The following is a 21,056-nucleotide window of genomic DNA, read 5'->3' on the forward strand; positions in this document are numbered from 1 at the left end:
TTTTATTGTGCTTATAGAAGAGCTTTTGAGCTGGCAGACATGTTCTGCTCTTCTCCAGATAAACAAAGGGTTTTTTTTCCTGTTATGTAAAGCTTCTTGATCATACATAATGAGCTAAAAATCTTACCAGTAGTTATTAGTAATGATCTTAATTTATATGAATTCAGTAAGGTTAGTAATTTTGTTTTCGAATGCTTCCTTTTATATTAATTGATTTAATCCTATAGATGAGGGAAATCTCTTTGTGGCATGCAAATAAATGTGATTGTGCTCAGTACCAATAGGAATTGAAAAAGTTTGAGCAATAACCTTAAAAATATTATGTGGCAAAAAAAAATGTAATAACAAATCTGGGAAGATAAATACATTATCAAGCCTAAATTAATATCAGGGCAATAATCAGGAATAAACTGTGGCAAAAAGTGTTTGTGTAGAATAATACTGTATAATCTGTCAAGGCAATAACCAAAGCAAGGGATTTTCATTAAGTGTCTTGCTGCTGTTCTGTTATTACCTCAAGAGGAAAGAGAGCTCCTAGACATCTGAGTAGACGGTAGAATTCACAGCAGTTTTGAAATCTAATTTCTGGTGAAGTGTTTTACTCTTGAAAAATTAAGGTTTGGTTGAGTATTTTGCTTCCTCCCCTCCCCCGTCTAAATGCCCTCCCACTCCCTGGGGGAAAGAAAGAAGAAGAAGAGGAGGAAGATGATTTGAAGTGAATAATTCTTGATCTATTTTCAAGCCAAAAACAAAAATCCCAAACCTACTCACCCTATACTGCACAGTTCCTCTGTCGCTGCAGGGAATGTCAGTACCAGCTTTGTTACCCAAGCCAGCTGATTATATAGATAGTCTTTGGAAAGTTAAGATATATTAAACCTTAACATCTGTGGTGGAGGAACTGTGAGATTTGGACGCATTTTCTCATAATATGAAGGTAGCAAACACAGTGTAAACTGACTGGCTTTAGTAACCAAAGCTCTTTTTTTCTAATTCTTTACCTATTAGTGTTAGAAGAGCAAAGTATTGTGCTTTTTTTTAATGCAACTGATGCAACTTGCTACCTAGTTTTTATTACTCTAATCATATAAGCAGGTGTTGAAAGGACTGGAAGTAGGCAGAATCATATAGATGTTAACTCTGTTAGACTAACCTGTCAAAGAGTAAATCAGGGACATAAACACAGCAACAAGAAAATACCTTTGGGGATTTCTCATTTCACTGTCAAATTTTACACCTGAGTTTTGGGAGGATGGTTGTGGTTAGTGAGAAGTCTCCCCTTTTCTTCCAAATATTAGATTAGCCTTTTATGAAGACATGAGTGAATCTACTTTAACAGCATTAATGTTGTGTAACAGAATCATGCTATGTGTGGGAGGGGGCTTAGTGCTTACAATCTATATAGGCATGATAAAGCCTTTTATCATTCTACTAAGCAATCAGATTGAAAACCACAGAGAGGTGACATTTTGATAGTCCAAAGCTGAATTAACAATATTTGTTCTTCTTTTGACAGAATCCTGATATGGAAGTCGATGAAAATGGAACCTTGGATCTAAGCATGAACAAACAGAGACAGCGGGATGGTTGCTGTACCATTTTGACACCACTGGAGCCAATGTCACCACAACGACAAGCTGTGATGAATAACCGGTGTTACCAGCTGAATGAGGGTGACTGCTGGGACTTGCCAGTGGACTACACTAAAATGAAGCCCAGAAGGATAGATGAAGATGATTCCAAAGAGATTAATGTATGTGTTTTTCATCTAAGGGTTCTGATTGCAATCTGACTGTTTTAATTCATTAGATTTCTAAAATCTGAAAGGGAAGAGGAAACACCATGTGTAGGTAATAAAAAAAAATAGATGGTTTCCTGACAAGAGGACTTTCTGGTGGTTAATCTTTCAAAATATATCATGTTGGCACACGTGTGATCGGTGACTAACTTCAATCCGACAACACTTGAACCGTGAATGTGAATCATGTTTTCTAACACCACTGTCTTGTTAACAAATATTTTCTTCTGTGAAGATGTTCTAATTTTCCAAATCTACCTTATTCCATCTGAGGAAGTTGACATAACTTTTTTCAGTGTTGGTATCAAGTTTTTACCAGCTTTCCGAACAAGATACTCTTCTCAGATTAAGATTCAAAAGTGAAGGACTGAATATTTAAAAGTGTGTTTATACACACAGCTCTGCTCAAGAAGCACAAACAGAATACAGTATAAGTTTTCCATTAATTTAGCTAACCAGGATTTTGTTGTCAAAAGGCCTGCTCCTATATTCAGGAAAATACATTTCTTGTGCATTCAGGAAAGTAGGAGCACAAAGCTTTGGGTGTACAAGGGATACACAATAGGGCCTTTATACCATAGTAATAAAATATTTTATTTCAAGAGTATTATGAAGGAATATGAGGTGTGATACACTCTAAAAACCTGTAAACAGAAAGACGTAAATAAAGAAAACTTGCTCCATAGTGAATTTATTTTAAGTTTCAAAGCTTGTAACACGTAGCAAGTGTTTTCAGTCACCACTCTGAAAGGGTGGTCCTGACAGTTGTCAGACAGCTGCTTTTTTTGGTGGGGAGTTGCGGGGAGGCTACTGTTTGTGCTTGTCAGGTTTCAACTCTTGCTCACTAGCCCGTTTGCCATTTTGAACCCATTGTAATCTAGACATGATTTTACAATCCCAGACTTTGTATAGCAATATTTTTTCTCCTGCTAGATCTATGTTATAAGATTAGAATTCTTATCAACTCTGTGTAGCAATATCTCTCTCCAATTTATTTTAATCAAAATATAGGATGGCATGATTTAAAAAATAAACTTAGAAACATGCAATAAAGTGATATTTGCTTTGTATACATTGGATGCAATCCTAGCTCCGCTGAAATCAATGGGGGCGTTGCCATTGACTTGGCTGGGGCCAGGATTTCTCTCATTATCTAAGAAATGGGAGATATTAAATACAATATAGAACTTGACTGAAACAGGAGGAATTGTTCCTTAATTCTCAAAAAGAAAAGGAGGACTTGTGGCACCTTAGAGACTAACCAATTTATTAGAGCATAAGCTTTCGTGAGCTACAGCTCACTTCCTCAGATGCATATCGTGGAAACTGCAGCAGGCCTGCTGCAGTTTCCACGATATGCATCTGAGGAAGTGAGCTGTAGCTCACGAAAGCTTATGCTCTAATAAATTGGTTAGTCTCTAAGGTGCCACAAGTCCTCCTTTTCTTTTTGAGAATACAGACTAACACGGCTGTTACTCTGAAACCTTCCTTAATTCTGTTGCTCACAGCACCATCTGCAGGAGTTTCTGCATCAGTGCTTTCTGCCACATTTTCTTCACTTCTGAAATTAATGCTTAAGTTTCAAATATAAAAAAGCTAAATCCATCAGTAAATTTAATTACAAAATTATATTTTGCGAGGCAGATCCATTGAGGTTTGCCCAGATTGTGACACTATATGTGTGTTTAGCAGTTGGCTGCTAACATCATTCCTGATTCATTTTTTGGGAGAATGCTTAACCATTTAAAAATGTTATTGAAGTTAGTGTCTTGATGGATAAGATACTATATTTAGGCTTTGTTTTTCTGTGGCTGTGGTTTGTAAAAACTCGTGACTTTGGAAAAAGTATTGATTCTTGTGAAAGAGAATAGAAACTGTCAGAGGCAGCTGCTGATACAGTTGGGAATAGACACCAAACAAAAGAGAATATCTGACTTTTGCCTCTTTCTCCTCAAATTAAATGGTATAATTCTTTTTCACGTGTTCTAAAGTGTGTATTGAAATGTAAAGGTACTATATAAAGGTCTAGCAGGTGAGCAAAAAGGTAAAATAATGTCAACATTTTTCTGATTGAGTGGGAGTAATGGAGGCGATATGTCTTATAACTGTACGCAGCATTGTTTTTTGTGTATATTGCAGCCTCACCTAAGTGGGACTAATACCCATATGTTTGCCTGCAGCCAGAAGACTTGGATCCTTTCCAAGAGGCACTTGAAGAACGAAGGTATCCTGGTGAAGTTACAATCCCAAGCCCTAAACCCAAATTCCCTCAATGCAAAGAGAGCAAAAAGGATTTAATAACGTAAGCATAATGTGAGGTGAAATTATTTTTTCTCCTTTTAACCTTTCCTCTTTGTCTTTTTTAAACAAACAAGTACATATACGCCTTGCAGTATGAGCATGCAACATTTGCAGCATATAAATGTTTCCAACTGCTAGTTAAGTAAAGTAATAAGCTAACACGTATTTGCTTGTTTTTAATTATGCTATATTGTACTGAGATGCCATTTTCATTTAATGCTGTTCATTTTGCAGCTTTTTGATAGGATGCTTAAATCCCCTTGCAGTCATTGCAGCTAAACTGGAAACAATGAAACTTTTAAAAGTTTTTTTTTTTTAAACATACTTACTATTTTGGCTGTTTTTGTTTTTGTTTGGTGGCAGATGTCCAACACCAGGGTGTGATGGGAGTGGTCATGTGACTGGTAATTACGCCTCACATAGAAGGTGTGACTTCATTTTTTTCATGGTGGATTCTGTCTTTTCAATTTATTGTTTTCAGCTTACCTCAACAATGCTGTCAAAGTAAAGATGTTGAACTATGTGTTAACCCTTTGAGTAATATATGTTGATATTAAAAGCATGCTAATTTGTGTGTTGTATAAACGTCTTTTATTTTTAAATAGATTACTAAAATTTCCAAAGTTTTCTTAAGCTTTTTGAGTAGTTAACCCAGGGATCACAAATATTTTTGTTACATTTTACTACATTGTAAAAACAAAAAAAGTTCATTTACATTATGTAGTATTGGAAGTAAAATGTATATCTAAATATATTCAGAGGGTTAACTATATTACAAAATTCAATATTACAGCACTTGCCCCATCGCTTTTCTGCATTACAATTTTTAATTTTTACTTTTTATGTTGTGATTGTTTGGGAGAGTTTAGCTTTTAAGGAGGTTGACTTACTTGGATATCCTGCCATGTCTTACAGTCTGTCTGGCTGCCCCTTGGCTGACAAAAGCATTCGAAGTATGCTGGCCACAAGCTCACAAGAACTCAAGTAAGATATAAACAAAATCATTCTGTTTACACATTTATTTGCTCAGCAAGTGCATATAATTATGACAGACGCTAGATATGCTATTTGGAAAAGTACTAGCTAATGTACAGGAACTGACCATGCTTGGAATTTCCACTGAAATCAATAGGAGATCCATGCAGTGATTGGGCCTGTAAATAAGTCTATTTCTTTGTTATTTCTTTTGTGCATAGAGTACACATTAAGGATGGGCAACTTCAGAAATTTTGCCGTCCCAGTCAGGACAAGCATCCAAATTTTGGAATCCCTTCTCAAATTTATCTAAACTATCTAAGTCTCTTGAAGTTATCAGTCTGAGCTGGAACTATCAAGAGAACAGATTCCAATAGACTAGTCTGATTCCAAAATTGGCAAAGCAATTATCTGACTATTTCAGAACCTCCAAGGAAGGTTTATTTCCAAAATAAACAAATAATAAATAAATAAATAAATAAATAAAATAATTAAAGGTCCATGCTTAGGGTGTAAGGAGGAGGTAGGCTTTTTTTTTTATGGAATCTGAACCAGTTCTCCTATCCCTAATTCATGTATTGTTCTCCCCAGGTTTGTATCACTATTATCAGCCTAATGCATTGCCTCATTTACCTACCTTTTTCTAGAGTTTTCTTTGCTATCCCTCTGCATCTTTTTCTCTCTACAAAGTAACAATTTCAATACTTCAGAGTGAAAATTGTAAGCAATAGACATTAGTTTTTTTAAAGTATTATGTTGAATTATTCAATTAAAATATAAAGAAAATCCTGTAGTTTTGTCTATGCTGAAATAGGATCTTTTAATATTGGCAACAATTAAATATATTTATATATGATTAGTTACTCTGTTCTGATTTTTAAAAAATTCATAATCTAGGTTATACAAATAGTCTTTGTGGTTATAGTGAGAAGTCCTACCAAGAATTCTGTAACCTCCTTCAAAAATGTGCATGTTCTGTTCTGGTCAAGCAATACTACAGGTCCAAACTGACTCTTCTCCTGCAGCCAGAGCTTTGGCTAAAACTGTGCACATGGAAAGGCTGCAGGATTGGATGGTTATGTGGTATTCCTCAACAGACCCCAAACACGTTGTACAGAGGGACAGATATTTAAAAGTAAGGCGGCAAGAATGGGAAGGGACAGCATGAACAAATACTTGGTGATGATTCCTGACCATGCTGAGGAGTATTCCAAACATTATTGAGCGGGGGCCTACCTTTGCTGCCATGACTAGCATTTTCTTGAGATTCATACATGCATTGTTGGGAGAACAGACCCTAAAGCCTAGGAAATGTTTCAGAAAGTCAGCTGCTAAGGCAGATTGCTCCCTAGATTTGTCTAACATAGCCAGTGAGTTCTCATGTGGGGTAAGAAAATCACTTTGCCTAATTTAAAATCCACTCCAAATTTACAGGTTTGAATGCTCAACTCAAATGTTATTGGGATCCCATTCCACTTAAAGACTGTGGGATGTGTGGGGGCAGGGAGGGAGCATGCATGGAAAAAGTCAAGTGAAAGCAGAGAGTGAGAAATAGAGTAAAGTGAGGGCAGAGTGATTCTTGGACTCAGAACCACATGGTGGGTGTGCAGGAGGCTATCTGCAGCCATAGTGGTTGGAGGCATCATGCCTGCATAAGGCAAGCACAGACAGGATGACTGTTGGGGGAGCAGGGACAGTGTGTTTACTATAGGTTCTTGCTGCTGCTTTAGAAAAGATGCAACATACAGAGACAGTTTAGGTGCCTGAACCTGGGATGTCCTGCAGCAGCACAGAGGTGCAACTGGAGGGAAAATTCTACTCAGCCCTGAGCTACAGCATGTCCAGTATAGATGGAACCATCAGGGAATTTAGTTGCTAAGATCTATGAAGTCCCTACTGAGCATGTGTGAACTGCAATTTTGAAAGGCCAGATTTGGACAGGTGTTCATAGGGATGCACAAGGCACATTCCTGACACAAAGGTCACTCCCTTGCCAAACATCAAGTCTCTGCTCCTAAACATGGGTGCGCTAGAACTTTTCAAAGGAAAGTCATCAGAACTTTTTTTAGCATGGACAAAACAACTTATTTTTCCTTAGCATCATACCTGGAAACAACTAAACTGCCTTGGCTGAAACATTCATACATAACATATATTCATACATAACAACATAAATATTCATACATAACAACATAAACAGCCTAGGCAGACACCTAGCATAGAAAATTTCAGCCCAATGGCTTAAATTGTGGCAAAGGTGTAAGAGTCTGATAATGTGATGTTGGACAACCTTAATAAAAGGCAGTTGCACATGCCCCACCTGTAATTCACATATGTAAAGGTGATATTCATTTAACCAATTAATTTATCATTCACTTTTGATCTACCCTATTACCACTAATGCATCTTCTTTGGGCTAGTTCTAACATTCCTTACACCTGAACAGCATCAAACAGCTACCATTTTTAAAAAGTCAAACTGCCAGAGAAATGTTTCCTTCTTTCCCCAACTGTAGAATTTCCCTCAAAAAAATTACACCTGCCTGAGCCCCAGAATAGGTAATATTCAGTTGTGTGCCAATGATGGGTCAAAGGGTTGGTATCTCTTGTCCCTGTAGGACTAATAGCTTGCATACTATCCCATTGGAAAGGAGAGATTCCCAGGTCGCTTTTAGCACTTGCTTCCTGCCCTGGAAAAGCCCAGAATAGCAGAATTTAACTATAGGACATTTTTATGTATAAAAAGATCTGTTTTAGATATTTTTGAAAGTTTTTCTCTCTATATATATCTGTAGCTATATATGTAGATATAAAGAGAGAGAGATTAAAATAATGTTTTATATCATACTTAGTTTAGCTATCAAATTTTCAGAATTTCTCTCCCTCTAAGCCTGAAAAAATGAACAGATCTTAACAAAGTTACTAAGTCTACTAAATGCAGAAATAAAGTCCAATAAAATGTTTTAAATCTCTAAATCATTTGTAAATTATTTTTCTCTAACACATGATAGAGAATATATGATACTGTAGTGTGATATAAAGATTTTATTGCTGGATTGTACCGTTTGGGATGACCTGCATAACTCACTCATGGCTTTGCCATTCATGGGTAATGTGACAAATCTTAAACTCATGCAGATAAAACCTTTATGTGGCATTCTACAATTATGTATTCTCTGTTTCTCTTTTTCACTCACACAAATATGTGTAAAGTAATTTTCAAACTGGAATTCTGTCAGGACTCCATACCTCGCACACCTGTGCAAAAGGTGCTATGAGATATTTAATGAGCATTATTGGCTGTATATTTGCTCTGGAAGGCAATCTTCCAAGTTCACCACCATAGACACTACCCACACTTTTTGTCACACAAACTGTGTGTCACGAACAGTTAAGCATGTTTATTTGCTGTTCTCCACCTGTGTTTCAGTTTTTCTTTTCCCACATCCCCTAAACAGACCAAACTATTCATAAAGGGTGAAATTCTACAAGCATTTCTATAACCTGGCACACTTCTGTGCTGAAATCTGCACTAGCTCTCAGTATAAGAGTTTGGAGGAGAACAAGAGAGTTGGGTAGTATAGATCCAGTATGTATGTTCAAAAGGGAGACAAATCATTGGTTACCTAACTTGTATTGCAGTTTTTGCAGAACTGGTTGACATATTTGTATATGCTGAACTCACTCCTCTCCTGTAGTCTTGCTCCTCCTCTTTCCCTCTCCTGCATGGGGAATAAATGAAGAACGAACACAACTTTTTCGTCTCTCATCTGCCTAGGAGTGGACTCCCTGAGCTTGTCCACCTGTTCCTTCCTGGTTTCAGCCCCTCTCCTAGTATCCTATTTACTTATGTATATGCCCAACTGGCTTATAGACAGGTCACTGATTATTAAATAACTGAAATATTCAAAGTAGTGCTGAGTTATATATAAATATATAAGACAATTGTTTTTAAGACATAAGTAACATCAAAAGAGGTGGTTATTGGAGACTTCAAGGAATTTTAAGATCTTAAAATGGACAAAACAGTATAAGCATCCAAATCTGTTGATGGCTAGAGCACAGTCTATTTTGATTAATTATTATGTTGATCTTAATGCATTTTGTCTCTCAGTGCTATAGTCTAAAGTAATTGGGGTCCTATAAATACCATAGAACAGATTGATAGACAGGGTCCGGAACAACTGTGTTATGGCAGCTTTCTGAGGCATGAAGCCATATTTTCACTCCATGGAGAATAATAGAGTTGGCCAAACTCTTTCTTGACATCCACCCATTTCAGTTTGCAGTGGCAGACTGGAGAATTTCATGCTGATGGATGCCATGCAGTTTATATGACTCTCCATCCACATAAAGTCTGAGCATAAACATGTCTCTCTCAGGAATAGAACTTGGTCCAATAAAGGATATTACCTCACCCACCTTGTCTCTCTAATATCCTGGACCGACAGGGCTACAACAACACTGCGTACTGTGACAGGGTCGGGCCAGATGGCTACAGGAGAGTAATCGAAGGCAGATATATTAGCCCTAGGTTAAGTAGGTCCCTTTTCCCTGGGTAAGGTAACAGGGAAGGTTCCAGAACAATCAGAAACCTTCTGGAAACAATTAAGACAGACAGGCTGATTAGAACAGCCAATCAAGAAGCTGCTAGAATCAATTAAGGCAGGCTAATCAGGGCACCTGGGTTTAAAAAGGAGCTCACTTCAGCTTGTGGTGTGCGTGTGAGGAGGTGGGAGCAAGAGGTACTACGAGCTGAGAGTGAGAATGTGTACTGTTGGAGGACTGAGGAGTACAAGCATTATCAGACACCAGGAGGAAGGTCCTGTAGTGAGAATAAAGAAGATGTTGGGAGGAGGCCATGGGGAAGTAGCCCAGGGAGTTGTAGCTGTCGCACAGCTGTTCCAGGAGGCGCTCTAGACAGCTGCATTCCACGGGGCCCTGGGCTGGAACCTGGAGTAGAGGGCAGGCCCGGGTTCCCCCCAAACCTCCCAACTCCTGGTCAGACACAGGAGGAGTTGACCTGGACTGTGAATTCAGAAAAATGACCAAGCTGAGGGCTGCCGTGAAGCTCCAAGACGAGCAAATCCGCCAATGAGCGCAAGACCCACCAAGGTAGAGGAGGAACTTTGTCACAGTACATAAATGTGAGCCACACATGCATAGATCAGATACAGGTGAAGGCAGTTACAGGGTTTGATCAATAATCTTCACTACTAATGGAATTTCTTTGGCTCTTAGTTCCCAGTTACTGGCACCAGCAGAGAAGACTTCAGTGCTTTTAAGTGTCTCTGAAGAAATTAACATCTGGCCTGAATCCAAGACTTTCCAGTATTAGGTTACAGGCTATAGTGTTGGTGAAACACAACTTCTTTCTTAAAAGACAAAGAGATGCTGGATTGAATATTAAACCTCCCTATGATGGGAGAGCAATTAGCAGCCACAAACAGTTACAGATATAAAGTTTAAGGTGAAAGGTAAAAAGTTCAGTTGTTAAATACAATTTTTAACCTTAACATAGTTTGTTTCCTACCACTTACAGTGACTTAAAAACTGCAGTCTTGTAGAATTGTAAACATTCTTAAAAAGTGAAACAACATTCCCCAAAGTTTTAGAAGTAACTTAAAAGAAAAACTTTACTTCAAAATTGATTAGTTGATTTAAAAAAGCAATCATTTGAATGGTTAATAAACCAGTCCAAGCCAAACCAGTCCTCTTTCTTTCTGTGCCCAGTCAGCCAGGGCATCTGTGCAGCAGTGAGTTCAAGGAAATAACATACCTGTTTCAGATAGTACTTTCAGGTGGATTTGTCATTTAAAAAATAACCACACCTTTTATATGGCTCTGTGTAGGTTGGCCATGCTAAATAAGTCACCTATAATAAGACATATTACCAAATTTAACATTGTTTCTCTAAGGTCATTTCTCTGTCAAAAACTCATGTGTGCCTTCTTCTGTTAGAGGAAATGTTAGTTTCATATGATTATATTAAATTAGCCTGATCTCTAAGATGTTTGGGGATCAAATATGTCCCCAGAAAATTGGATGCTTATCTGAACTTCCAATAGTCCTCCAATCCCTAAACACGCCTGTCCCTAAGCAGATTTTCACTATGTGGAATTGTCTTCTTGGGGGGGATATCTAGTGTCCTGCCCCTCTGGCATCTTTAGGGGAGGAAGGCATTCTCATCATCCTCTCTGTGCTGAAGCCTCAGGGCTTCTACTTTCCTTGTCTCTCTCCATGGTAGGAAGGTGGGCTCAGGGCTACTACTGTTTTCTCCACTCTGAAGGTGGAGGATCTTGTGGTTTCCTTTCCCTCATTCTTATGTGACTTTTTGCCCTAACTTCCACATTGTTGGATACCCAACCTCTACACTCCTCCAACTAGGTCTTTCCATCTCCCTGGGAATCCCATTCCCCTTATCCCTTTTTCTCCCTTCCCATCTGTGTCTCCCTTGTGAGTGTCTCCCCTTAACTCCTGAACAGGAGGGAGAAATGGGCCATTCTGCACCTCTCTGTATCTCACCCACCCCAGCCAATTACTGCAGCCTTAGAGTGCGGGGTTAGAAACTGCCCCTTGGCTGGTGAATATTCAGCTTCCCCAGTTGTTCTCTTAGCCCATGTGCTGATTTCTAGCCTCCAGCAGAGACCATAGTTGCTGAGAAAGGGAGCAAGGGAATGTAAAAGGAGCTGATTGACACAGGCCTCTGGTTGATTCCCACAGTGGCCCCTATTGGCAGCAGGCAAAAATTATGTATATGTTTTTAACAGCTTAGGGAAAAAGATATCCAGGGGCTATGGCCAGGACTGCAAATACTCAGGACACTCCCAGCCAAAATGGGGCAGCTGGCAAGCCAGTGGTAAATATGGTGCTTGTTATTGTTTTTAATTATTCATACTAACCAGAGGACATTTGGAAATCTTCAGCCAAATCCTCACTCAAAACTCCCAGTGACTTCAGTTACCCAGACCAGCTTGCTTTAGTGGGAGCTGAATGAGTAAGGATTGAGTAAAGGCAGCAGGATTTGGCACAGAACACGTAATTCGACAATAGTTAAAACCTGGATCCTAGGCACTGGGTCTTAGGCCCTTGATGGTGAAGTTCGAAGACGTCAAAAATAGTTCATGGTCCCAATTAATCAATAAAACAAAGGTGCAAACATTAGAAATATGTTTCTTTAAGCAATATATTTAGGGCCAGATTGTGATGGGGTTTTGCTGGGATTGAAGGGGAACAGACGAACCTCCCCAGCTTGGTTAGCTCATGCAAGGGCCTGTCCCAGTTGTTTAAGAGAGCTCAGGGACTTCTCTTTCATTGTGGCCCTAGAGACAGCCAGTATTCCAAAGAGCTATAAACTAGTATCATCAATTAGTAAAATGCGCCGATGGAGAACTCTAGGAGGGCGTGAGGTTGATGACTTTGAACCACCGCCAGATAAGTAGATTATTCTTTCTCTCATTCTCAAAATCTCTAAACTTTGAGAGCTTTCTGATTACATGGCCACTTCTTGTTCTCAGAACAGTTCCTTCTGCAATGGCAGGTCTGGAGACTGAGGTGGATCCACCACCTAGAACTTGTATTTGCCATTCCTGGTATTTTTCATTGTCACTGACTGAATCATATGTTACTTCTGTCAGCACAGAAGCACCATCACTAGCATTTTGGATACCCACAAGAAATAGATCACCAAAGTTTTCATTCATTTTTTTTAGTGTTCTTCTGTTCCTCCTGTAGGGAGGACCTTGCTGCAGATGAGATAAAGTTTACACTGGCAGGTTGCCAGACACTTTTCTGTAAGGATTCTAACATTTTCTCTCACCTGCGTGGCTAACTGTTTGGCATTCTTGTTATAGCATTTCTTCTTCTCTACTTTCTTAGATTCTTCGTATCTCTTGAGGTTTAATTGTTTTTGACTCAATAAGCTTGCTAGAAGTTGGCACTGAAGTTGTTGTCCTTCTGCCTACTGAGTATCTGAAGTGGTGAGCCTAGTAAATAAATGTGGGGTGTATTGCAATACTTTAACAATGCTGACTATGGACCCCATGAATCTGCCAGAGCTTTTTTTTTAATGAAGTTCTTTGATGTTTGAACTTGACTTTTATGTTCATAAATTTGATTGTAAGGACTTGATGTGATCTACTTGAACTGATGTTCAAAGAAAATTACCAAAATGAGGCATTTATAGATTGTTGGCCATTATGTGTTGTTTACTCATCTGGAATCATATGGTGAAAAAATTACAGTTTACATTGTATTATTACATTGCTGCTCAATATGTCGTGTAAAAGGTTAATTTAAAAAACAACTGAGTAATATTCCACCAGTAAGAGGTAATCATTTCCATTTCATTCAAACACATCTGTGCCAACCTTGGGCCAAGTGCAATCAGGAATCTCATGTGGTTTCAGTGGGTTTTTTGCATTCTGTTTCCTGTATTTATTGCAGATTTCCGCTTGGATACCTTATCTTTGATGGCAGCATGCATGCCTGGCCAGAACAGAACATCTTGGGCTCTGTTCCTGCACTTCTCAATACTCAAATGGGCACTGTAGGTTATACCTAGCATTTCCAACCTCATGTTGTGTGGTGCTATGACAATGTCCTTTGTACAGAATCCCATCATATGCAGCAATTTCATCTCTATAGTCACAATATGTTTTTTTTACTTGGAGGTGCCTGGGCTTTTCCTGTTAGCCATCGTCTAGAATAACTTGCTCAAGCTCTTGAAAGGTTGGATCATTTCATGTTTCTTGCTTGAATTTGTCTAATTTTGTATCAGAAATGGGTACTTGAGTCATATTTGCATAAAACCCCTCTTCCTTGTTTTCACTGTTTAAAAGCAGCTTTAAGAGCATGCCTTCTATGAGAAGCTCTTTACCAGGCATTTGCATTCCACTTGCATTTCTAATGCTGCAAGGTACTCCTCATAGGCACAGGATCTGTCAGCATGAAGTAGCTTTGCAATTTCTCTATAATTTTCTGAAGTCTGGACTGTGCTTTGCACAATGGTCCCCTGTAATATCCCAACAGTTTATGGTCTGTTTCTACATTGACTAATTTTTGCCGATAACAATATTCATGAAATCATTCACAACCAAAACCTATTGCCAGCATTTCTTTTTCTCGCTGGACATAGTTCTGTTGTATTTTAATCAGTGCTTTAGAAGCATATGTCATTTAGACATCATCTGGCAGAAGCACAGCCTCAATCCCTGTGGGCTTGCATTGATTTAGGGCAATATTTTGAAAAGTCCCTGGCTGACTTAAGAACCTATGTCCCATTTTCAAAAGTAATGTAGGCATTTCGGAATCTAAGCCCTGGTCTACACTAGGAGTTGAGGTCGAATTTAGTAGCGTTAAATCGATTTAACCCTGCACCCGTCCACATGACGAAGCCCTTTGTTTCGACTTAAAGGGCTCTTAAAATCGATTTCCTTACTCCACCCCCGACAAAGGGATTAGTGCTGAAATCAGCCTTGCTGGGTCGAATTTGGGGGTACTGTGGACACAATTAGATGGTATTGGCCTCCGTGAGCTGTCCCAGAGTGCTCCATTGTGACCACTCTGGACAGCACTCTCAACTCAGATGCACTGGCCAAGTAGACAGGAAAAGGCCCACGAACTTTTGAAATTCAATTTCCTGTTTGGCCAGCGTGGCAAGCTGCAGGTGACCATGCAGAGCTCATCAGCAGAGGTGACCATGATGGAGTCCCAGAATTGCAAAAGAGCTCCAGGATGGACCGAACGGGAGGTACGGGATCTGATCGCTGTATGGGGAGTGGAATCCATGCTATCAGAACTACGTTCCAGTTTTCGAAATGCCAAAACCTTTGTCAAAATCTCCCAGGGCATGAAGGGCAGAGGCCATAACAGGGACCCGAAGCAGTACCGTGTGAAACTTAAGGAGCTGTGGCAAGCCTACCAGAAAAACAGAGAGGCGAACGGCCACTCCGGGTCAGAGCCCCAAACATGCCGCTTCTATGATGAGCTGCATGCCATTTGAGGGGGTTCAGCCACCACTACCGCAGCCGTGTTGTTTGACTCCTTCAATGGAGATGGAGGCAACATGGAAGCAGGTTTTGGGGACAAGGAAGATGATGATGATGAGGTTGAAGGTAGCTCACAGCAAGCAAGCGGAGAAACCGGTTTTTCCAACAGCCAGGAACTGGTTCTCACCCTGGACCTGGAGTCAGTACCCCCCGAACCCACCCAAGGCTGCCTCCCAGACCCGCCAGGCGGAGAAGGGACCTCTGGTGAGTGTACCTTTTAAAATACTATACATGGTTTAAAAGCAAGTATGTTTAATGATTAATTTGCCCTGGCATTCGCAGCTCTCCTGGATGTACTCCCAAAGCCTTTGGAAAAGGTTTCTGGGGAGGGCAGCCTTATTCCATCCACCATGGTAGGACACTTTACCACTCCAGGCCAGTAGCACGTACTCAGGAATCATTGTAGAACAAAGCCTTGCAGTGTATGTTTGCTGGTGTTCAAACAACATCCATTCTTTATCTCTCTGTGTTATCCTCAGGAGAGTGATATCATTCATGGTCACCTGGTTGAAATAGGGTGCTTTTCTTAAGGGTTTCAGAGTAACAGCCGTGTTAGTCTGTATTCTCAAAAAGAAAAGGAGTACTTGTGGCACCTTAGAGACTAACCAATTTATTTGAGCATAAGCTTTCGTGAGCTACAGCTCACTTCATCGGATGCACCCAATGAAGTGAGCTGAGCTCACGAAAGCTTATGCTCAAATAAATTGGTTAGTCTCTAAGGTGCCACAAGTACTCCTTTTCTTTTTCTTAAGGGGACATTCAGAGGTGCCCATTCCTGCTGGGCTGTTTGCCTCTGGCTGAATAGAAATGTTCCCCGCTGTTAGCCACGGGGAGGCGGGAGGGGCTAGCCACACGTTGGGGGGAGGCAAAATGCAACCTTGGAACGAAAGCACATGTGCTATGTATGTAATGTTAACAGCAAGGTTTACCGTGAAAGAGTGTACCCATTGTTCTATAAAATGTGTCTTTTTAAATACCACTGTCCCTTTTTTTTCTCCACCAGCTGCATGTGTTTCAAGGATCACAGGATCTTCTCCTTCCCAGAGGCTATCGAAGATTAGAAGGCGAAAAAAATGCACTCGCGATGAAATGTTCTCTGAGCTCATGCTGTCCTCCCACACTGACAGAGCACAGACGAATGTGTGGAGGCAGACAGTGTCAGAGTGCAGGAAAGCACAAAATGACCGGGAGGAGAGGTGGCGAGCTGAAGAGAGTAAGTGGCGGGCTGAAGAGAGGGCTGAAGCTGAAAGCTGGCGGCAGCGTGATGAGAGGAGGCAGGATTCAATGCTGAGGCTGCTGGAGGATCAAACTAATATGCTCCAGCATATGGTTGAGCTGCAGGAAAGGCAGCAGGAGCACAGACGGCTGCTACAGCCCCTGTGTAACCAACAGCCCTCCTCCGCAAGTTCCATAGCCTCCTCACCCAGACGCCCAAGAATGCAGTGGGGGGGCCTCCGGCCACCCAGCCACTCCACCCCAGAGGATTGCCCAAGCAACAGAAGGCTGGCATTCAATAAGTTTTAAAGTTTTAAACTTTTAAAATGCTGTGTGGCCTTGTCCTTCCCTCCTCCACCACCCCTCCAGGTGCTTCTCTCCTCCACCACCCCTCCTGGGCTACCTTGGTAGTTATTCCCCTATTTGTGTGGTGAATTAATAAAGAATGCATGAATGTGAAGCAACAATGACTTTATTGCCTCTGCAAGCGGTGATCAAAGGGAAGAGGGGAGGGTGCTTAGCTTACAGGGAAGTAGAGTGAACCAAGGAGCGGGGGGTTTCATCAAGGAGAAACAAACAGAACTTTCACACCGTAGCCTGGCCAGTCATGAAACTGGTTTTCAAAGCTTCTCTGATGCGCATTGCGCCCTCCTGTGCTCTTCTAACCGCCCTGGTGTCTGGCTGGGCGTAACCAGCAGCCAGGCGATTTGCCTCAACCTTCCACCTCGCCATAAACGTCTCCCCCTTACTCTCACAGATATTGTGGAGCACACAGCAAGCAGTAATAACAGTGGGAATATTGGTTTCGCTGAGGTCTAAGCGAGTCAGTGAACTGCGCCAGCGCGCCTTTAAACGTCCAAATGCACATTCTACCACCATTCTGCACTTGCTCAGCCTGTAGTTGAACAGCTCCTGACTACTGTCCAGGCTGCCTGTGTACGGCTTCATGAGCCATGGCACTAAGGGGTAGGCTGGGTCCCCAAGGATACATATAGGCATTTCAACATCCCCAACAGTTATTTTCTGGTCTGGGAATAAAGTCCCTTCCTGCAGCTTTTGAAACAGACCGGAGTTCCTGAAGATGCAAGTGTCATGTACCTTTCCCAGCCATCCCACACTGATGTTGGTGAAACGTCCCTTGTGAGCCACCAGAGCTTGCAGCACTATTGAAAAGTACCCCTTGCGGTCTATGTACTCGCCGGCTTGGTGCTCCGGTGCCAAGATAGGGATATGGGTTTCGTCTATGGCCCCACCACAGTTAGGGAATCCCATTGCAGCAAAGCCATCCACTATGACCTGCACATTTCCCAGGGTCGTTACGCTTGATATTAGCAGATCTTTGATTGCGTTGGCTACTTCCATCACAGCAGCCCCCACAGTAGATTTGCTCACTCCAAATTGATTCCCGACTGACCGGTAGCTGTCCGGCATTGCAAGCTTCCACAGGGCTATCGCCACTTGCTTCTCAACTGTGAGGGCTTCTCTCATCTTGGTATTCATGCGCCTCAGGGCAGGGGAAAGCAAGTCACAAAGTTCCATGAAAGTGCCCTTACGCATGCGAAAGTTTCGCAGCCACTGGGAATCATCCCAGACCTGCAACACTATGCGGTCGCACCAGTCTGTGCTTTTTTCCCGAGCCCAGAATCGGCGTTCCACCGCATAAACCTGCCCCATTAGCACCATGATGCCCACATTGCCAGGGCCCGTGCTTTGAGAGAAGTCTGTGTCCATGTCCTCATCACTCTTGCCGTGCTGACGTCGCCTACTCACCTGTTTTCGCTTTGCCAGGTTCTGGTGCTGCATATATTGCTGGATAATGCGTGTGGTGTTTAATGTGCTCCTAATTGCCAAAGTGAGCTGAGCGGGCTCCACGCTTGCCATGGTATGGCGTCTGCACAGAAAAAAGGCGCGGAATGATTGTCTGCCGTTGCCCTGTTGGAGGGAGGGGCAACTGACGACATGGCTTACAGGGTTGGCTTATAGGGAATTAAAATCAACAAAGGGGGTGGCTTTGCGAGAAACTGAATGGCCCCCATAAGGATAGAACTCAAAACCTCAAGGATAGAACTCAAAACTGGGTTTAGCAGGCTGTTGATTTCATGGAGGGAGGGAGGAGAAAATTAATACAAAACAAATCTGGTCTATTTCTTTTTTTGAGCCACTTCATCTATCTTTATACATCTTGCTGGCAGCAGACTGTGCAGTACGACCACTAGCCATCATCATCTCCTGGGTGCTCAGCAGAAGACGGTGCAGTGTGACTGCTGGCCATCATCTTCTGCTGGCTGCTGATTACAAGACAGTGCACTGCTGGTAGGACTCAATCGCCATGAGACGAAACTTAAAAGGGAAATGACCTGGCTGAGTCACTCCCATGTTTGCTCAGGCGCCCCGGACCTCATCGAGGTCAGTTAAAAGAGCACCCTGGACTACGTCAACGACGGCTACCAGTCATACTGCACTGTCTGCTGCCAAAAGGCAATAAACTGCTGCTGTGTAGCAATGCAGTACCGCATCTGCCAGCACCCAGGAGACATACGGTGACAGTGAGCTGAGCGGGCTCCATGCTTGCCGTGGTATGGCGTCTGCACAAGTAACTCAAGAAAAAAGGCGCAAAACGATTCTCTGCCCTTGCTTTCACAGAAGGAGGGAGGGAAGGGGGGCCTGACGATATGTACCCAGAACCACCCGTGACAATGTTTTAGCCCCATCAGGCACTGGGATTTCTACCCAGAATTCAAATGGGTGGCAGAGACTGCAGGAACTGTGGGATAGCTACCCACAGTGCAACGCTCTGGAAGTCGACAGTTGCCTCGGTACTGTGGACACACTCCGCCGACTACAGGCACTTAGAGCATTTGTGTGGGGACACACACAATCGACTGTATAAAAACGCTTTCTACAAAACCGACTTCTATAAATTCGACCTTATTTCGTAGTGTAGACATAAGTCTCATTGACCTTCAGTGGTAGTTAGGCTCCTAAGTGCATAAGTCACTTTTGAAAATGGGACTTAGGGCTTGTCTACATGGTTCATTGGTCTGCACCAGAGGGGTGTAAATTCTAGTGCACACTAGCGTATTGTGCATTAATTGGTCTGTGTGGACCCTGCTGGCATGCACTAAAAGTTCCCTAGGGCAAGTTAATGTGTGAAAGGGAATTACATTAATGTGCACTAGGGAACTTTCACTGTGTGCCACCAGGTGCCACATTGGCTAGTTAGTGCACAATACACACTAGAATTTACACCCCTCTGTTGCGGACTCATGCACCGTGTCGACAAGCCCTTAGGCTCTTAAACCATTTAGGTACTTCTGAAAATTTTCCTTTTAGTTCTTAGGCTCTTTATTAATCTCAAAATATTTCAGCACTGATGCTTCTGTAATAATTTATTTCAATCTCCAAAAGCTTTCCTCCTATCAGTCATCCCAGTGCTATTCTGAACTGTCCCCAAGCAGCATTCTGAGGGGAGCAATTGTGACGAATTAGTGATGAATTTGCTTATATATGTTAACATGCCCATGAATCTCTCTAAGGCCTCCTTGTCTTGGAGTCTTTCCATTTGTACAATTGCTTCCACCTTCTTTGGGTTTGTCGCTGAGTATGTGCCCTACATAATTTGTTCATGTTCAATTCAAGGGTCTTTTCTTTGGCACAGTGCAATCTCTCATTGTTTTGTTGATCATTTTTGCCTTAGATCAGCAGATCATAAACAATTGCTTCCATCCCATTCAGATCCTCAAAGATCTGGGGCATGATGCAAAGTGCTGAGGCAATCCCAAAGGGAAGTTACTTAAGCATGTATTTACCAAAAAAGGAGTTGCAGAGTTTTGTACTTTCTGTTTTGTGTCAGACCTGCCAAAACCCTTAGGTTGCACCCCTAAAACTACTCTTGCATTTTAAAGTCTAGACACGCTCATTCAAATCCACAGGCGGTGTAAGTTAGCATTGCTCCATTGACTTCAAGGGACTGTCACTGATACACACCTGCTGAGGATTTAGCCATATGTCTTCAGCTGTTCTTGTGGGTTAGCGTTAATGTTTGGTTGCCTTACTTAAACCAGGTTTCAGAGTAACAGCCGTGTTAGTCTGTATTCTCAAAAAGAAAAGGAGTACTTGTGGCACCTTGGAGACTAACCAATTTATTGCTTATGCTCAAATAAATTGGTTAGTCTCTTAGGTGCCACAAGTACTCCTTTTCTTTTACTTAAAGCATAAATCCTTAACCTGTTTGATTTTAAAATGGAGACCATACTATTAATTCAGTTGGTTTCTATATTTGTACAATAACATCTAATTTTGTCATCTGGTCAAGTTCACCTTTTTTATTTCATATCTCATTACTAATGAGACTTTATATGGTGCATATATTTTTGTGGTACAATTATATCTATATCAGTGTGTTGTTTTATAGCCTTAATATATATTCCAGTCCTTTAAACATCTTATCATATTCTTTAAAAGTATTTTTAGTATCTTGTTCAGTGGAACTTACACAGACATTTGCACACTACTCTCTAGTCCTAAAACACATACTTTTTACACTTTTTCCAAATCTGCTGAATGATTTTACTTCTTCTACAGACATGCCAGTGTGGCTTCACCACATGGGCTCATTTTTTGCCCACTCTCTGGGACAAGGTTTGTTGTTTTATTTGAACATTGGCCGTCATTAATCTTTTTGTGTACACTGACTCTGCGTACTTTGCACTTTGCTCC

At 41.3% G+C, this 21,056-nt stretch overlaps 2 protein-coding genes across 21 annotated transcripts in view; both read left to right on the plus strand.

Annotated features, from left to right (window-relative positions):
* MYT1L (myelin transcription factor 1 like) overlaps positions 1-21,056 on the plus strand; it is a 379,271-nt gene that overhangs the window by 294,223 nt on the left and 63,992 nt on the right. For 15 of the 20 annotated variants that reach the window (XM_084622387.1, XM_084622401.1, XM_084622382.1 and 12 more), the window contains 4 exons: positions 1,517-1,753; positions 3,979-4,100; positions 4,463-4,525; positions 5,015-5,083. In XM_084622387.1, coding sequence (XP_084478513.1) covers positions 1,517-1,753; positions 3,979-4,100; positions 4,463-4,525; positions 5,015-5,083 — 491 coding nt within the window. Of the gene's footprint in view, positions 1-1,516; positions 1,754-3,978; positions 4,101-4,462; positions 4,526-5,014; positions 5,084-13,518; positions 13,652-21,056 lie in introns of those variants that run through there. The other 5 variants (XM_084622385.1, XM_084622384.1, XM_084622388.1 and 2 more) reach the window with 2 other exon arrangements.
* Positions 14,214-16,746, plus strand: LOC311517526 (uncharacterized protein). The gene is made up of 2 exons (XM_084622411.1): positions 14,214-15,326; positions 16,126-16,746. Exons 1-2 carry the CDS (start codon positions 15,140-15,142, stop codon positions 16,644-16,646), a joined length of 708 nt encoding a protein of 235 aa, XP_084478537.1. The 5' UTR covers positions 14,214-15,139; the 3' UTR covers positions 16,647-16,746.

Source organism: Lepidochelys olivacea, assembly GCF_965140295.1.
Source record: "Lepidochelys olivacea isolate rLepOli2 genome assembly, chromosome: 3".
NCBI classification, from domain to species: Eukaryota; Metazoa; Chordata; order Testudines; family Cheloniidae; genus Lepidochelys; species Lepidochelys olivacea.

Coding starts and splice junctions, on each gene's coding strand:
- LOC311517526 (XM_084622411.1), top strand. CDS start 15,140: ATGGAAGCAGGTTTTGGGGACAAGGAAGATGATGATGATGAGGTTGAA. Junction 15,327..16,125: donor AGGCGGAGAAGGGACCTCTG/GTGAGTGTACCT, acceptor TTTCTCCACCAG/CTGCATGTGTTTCAAGGATC.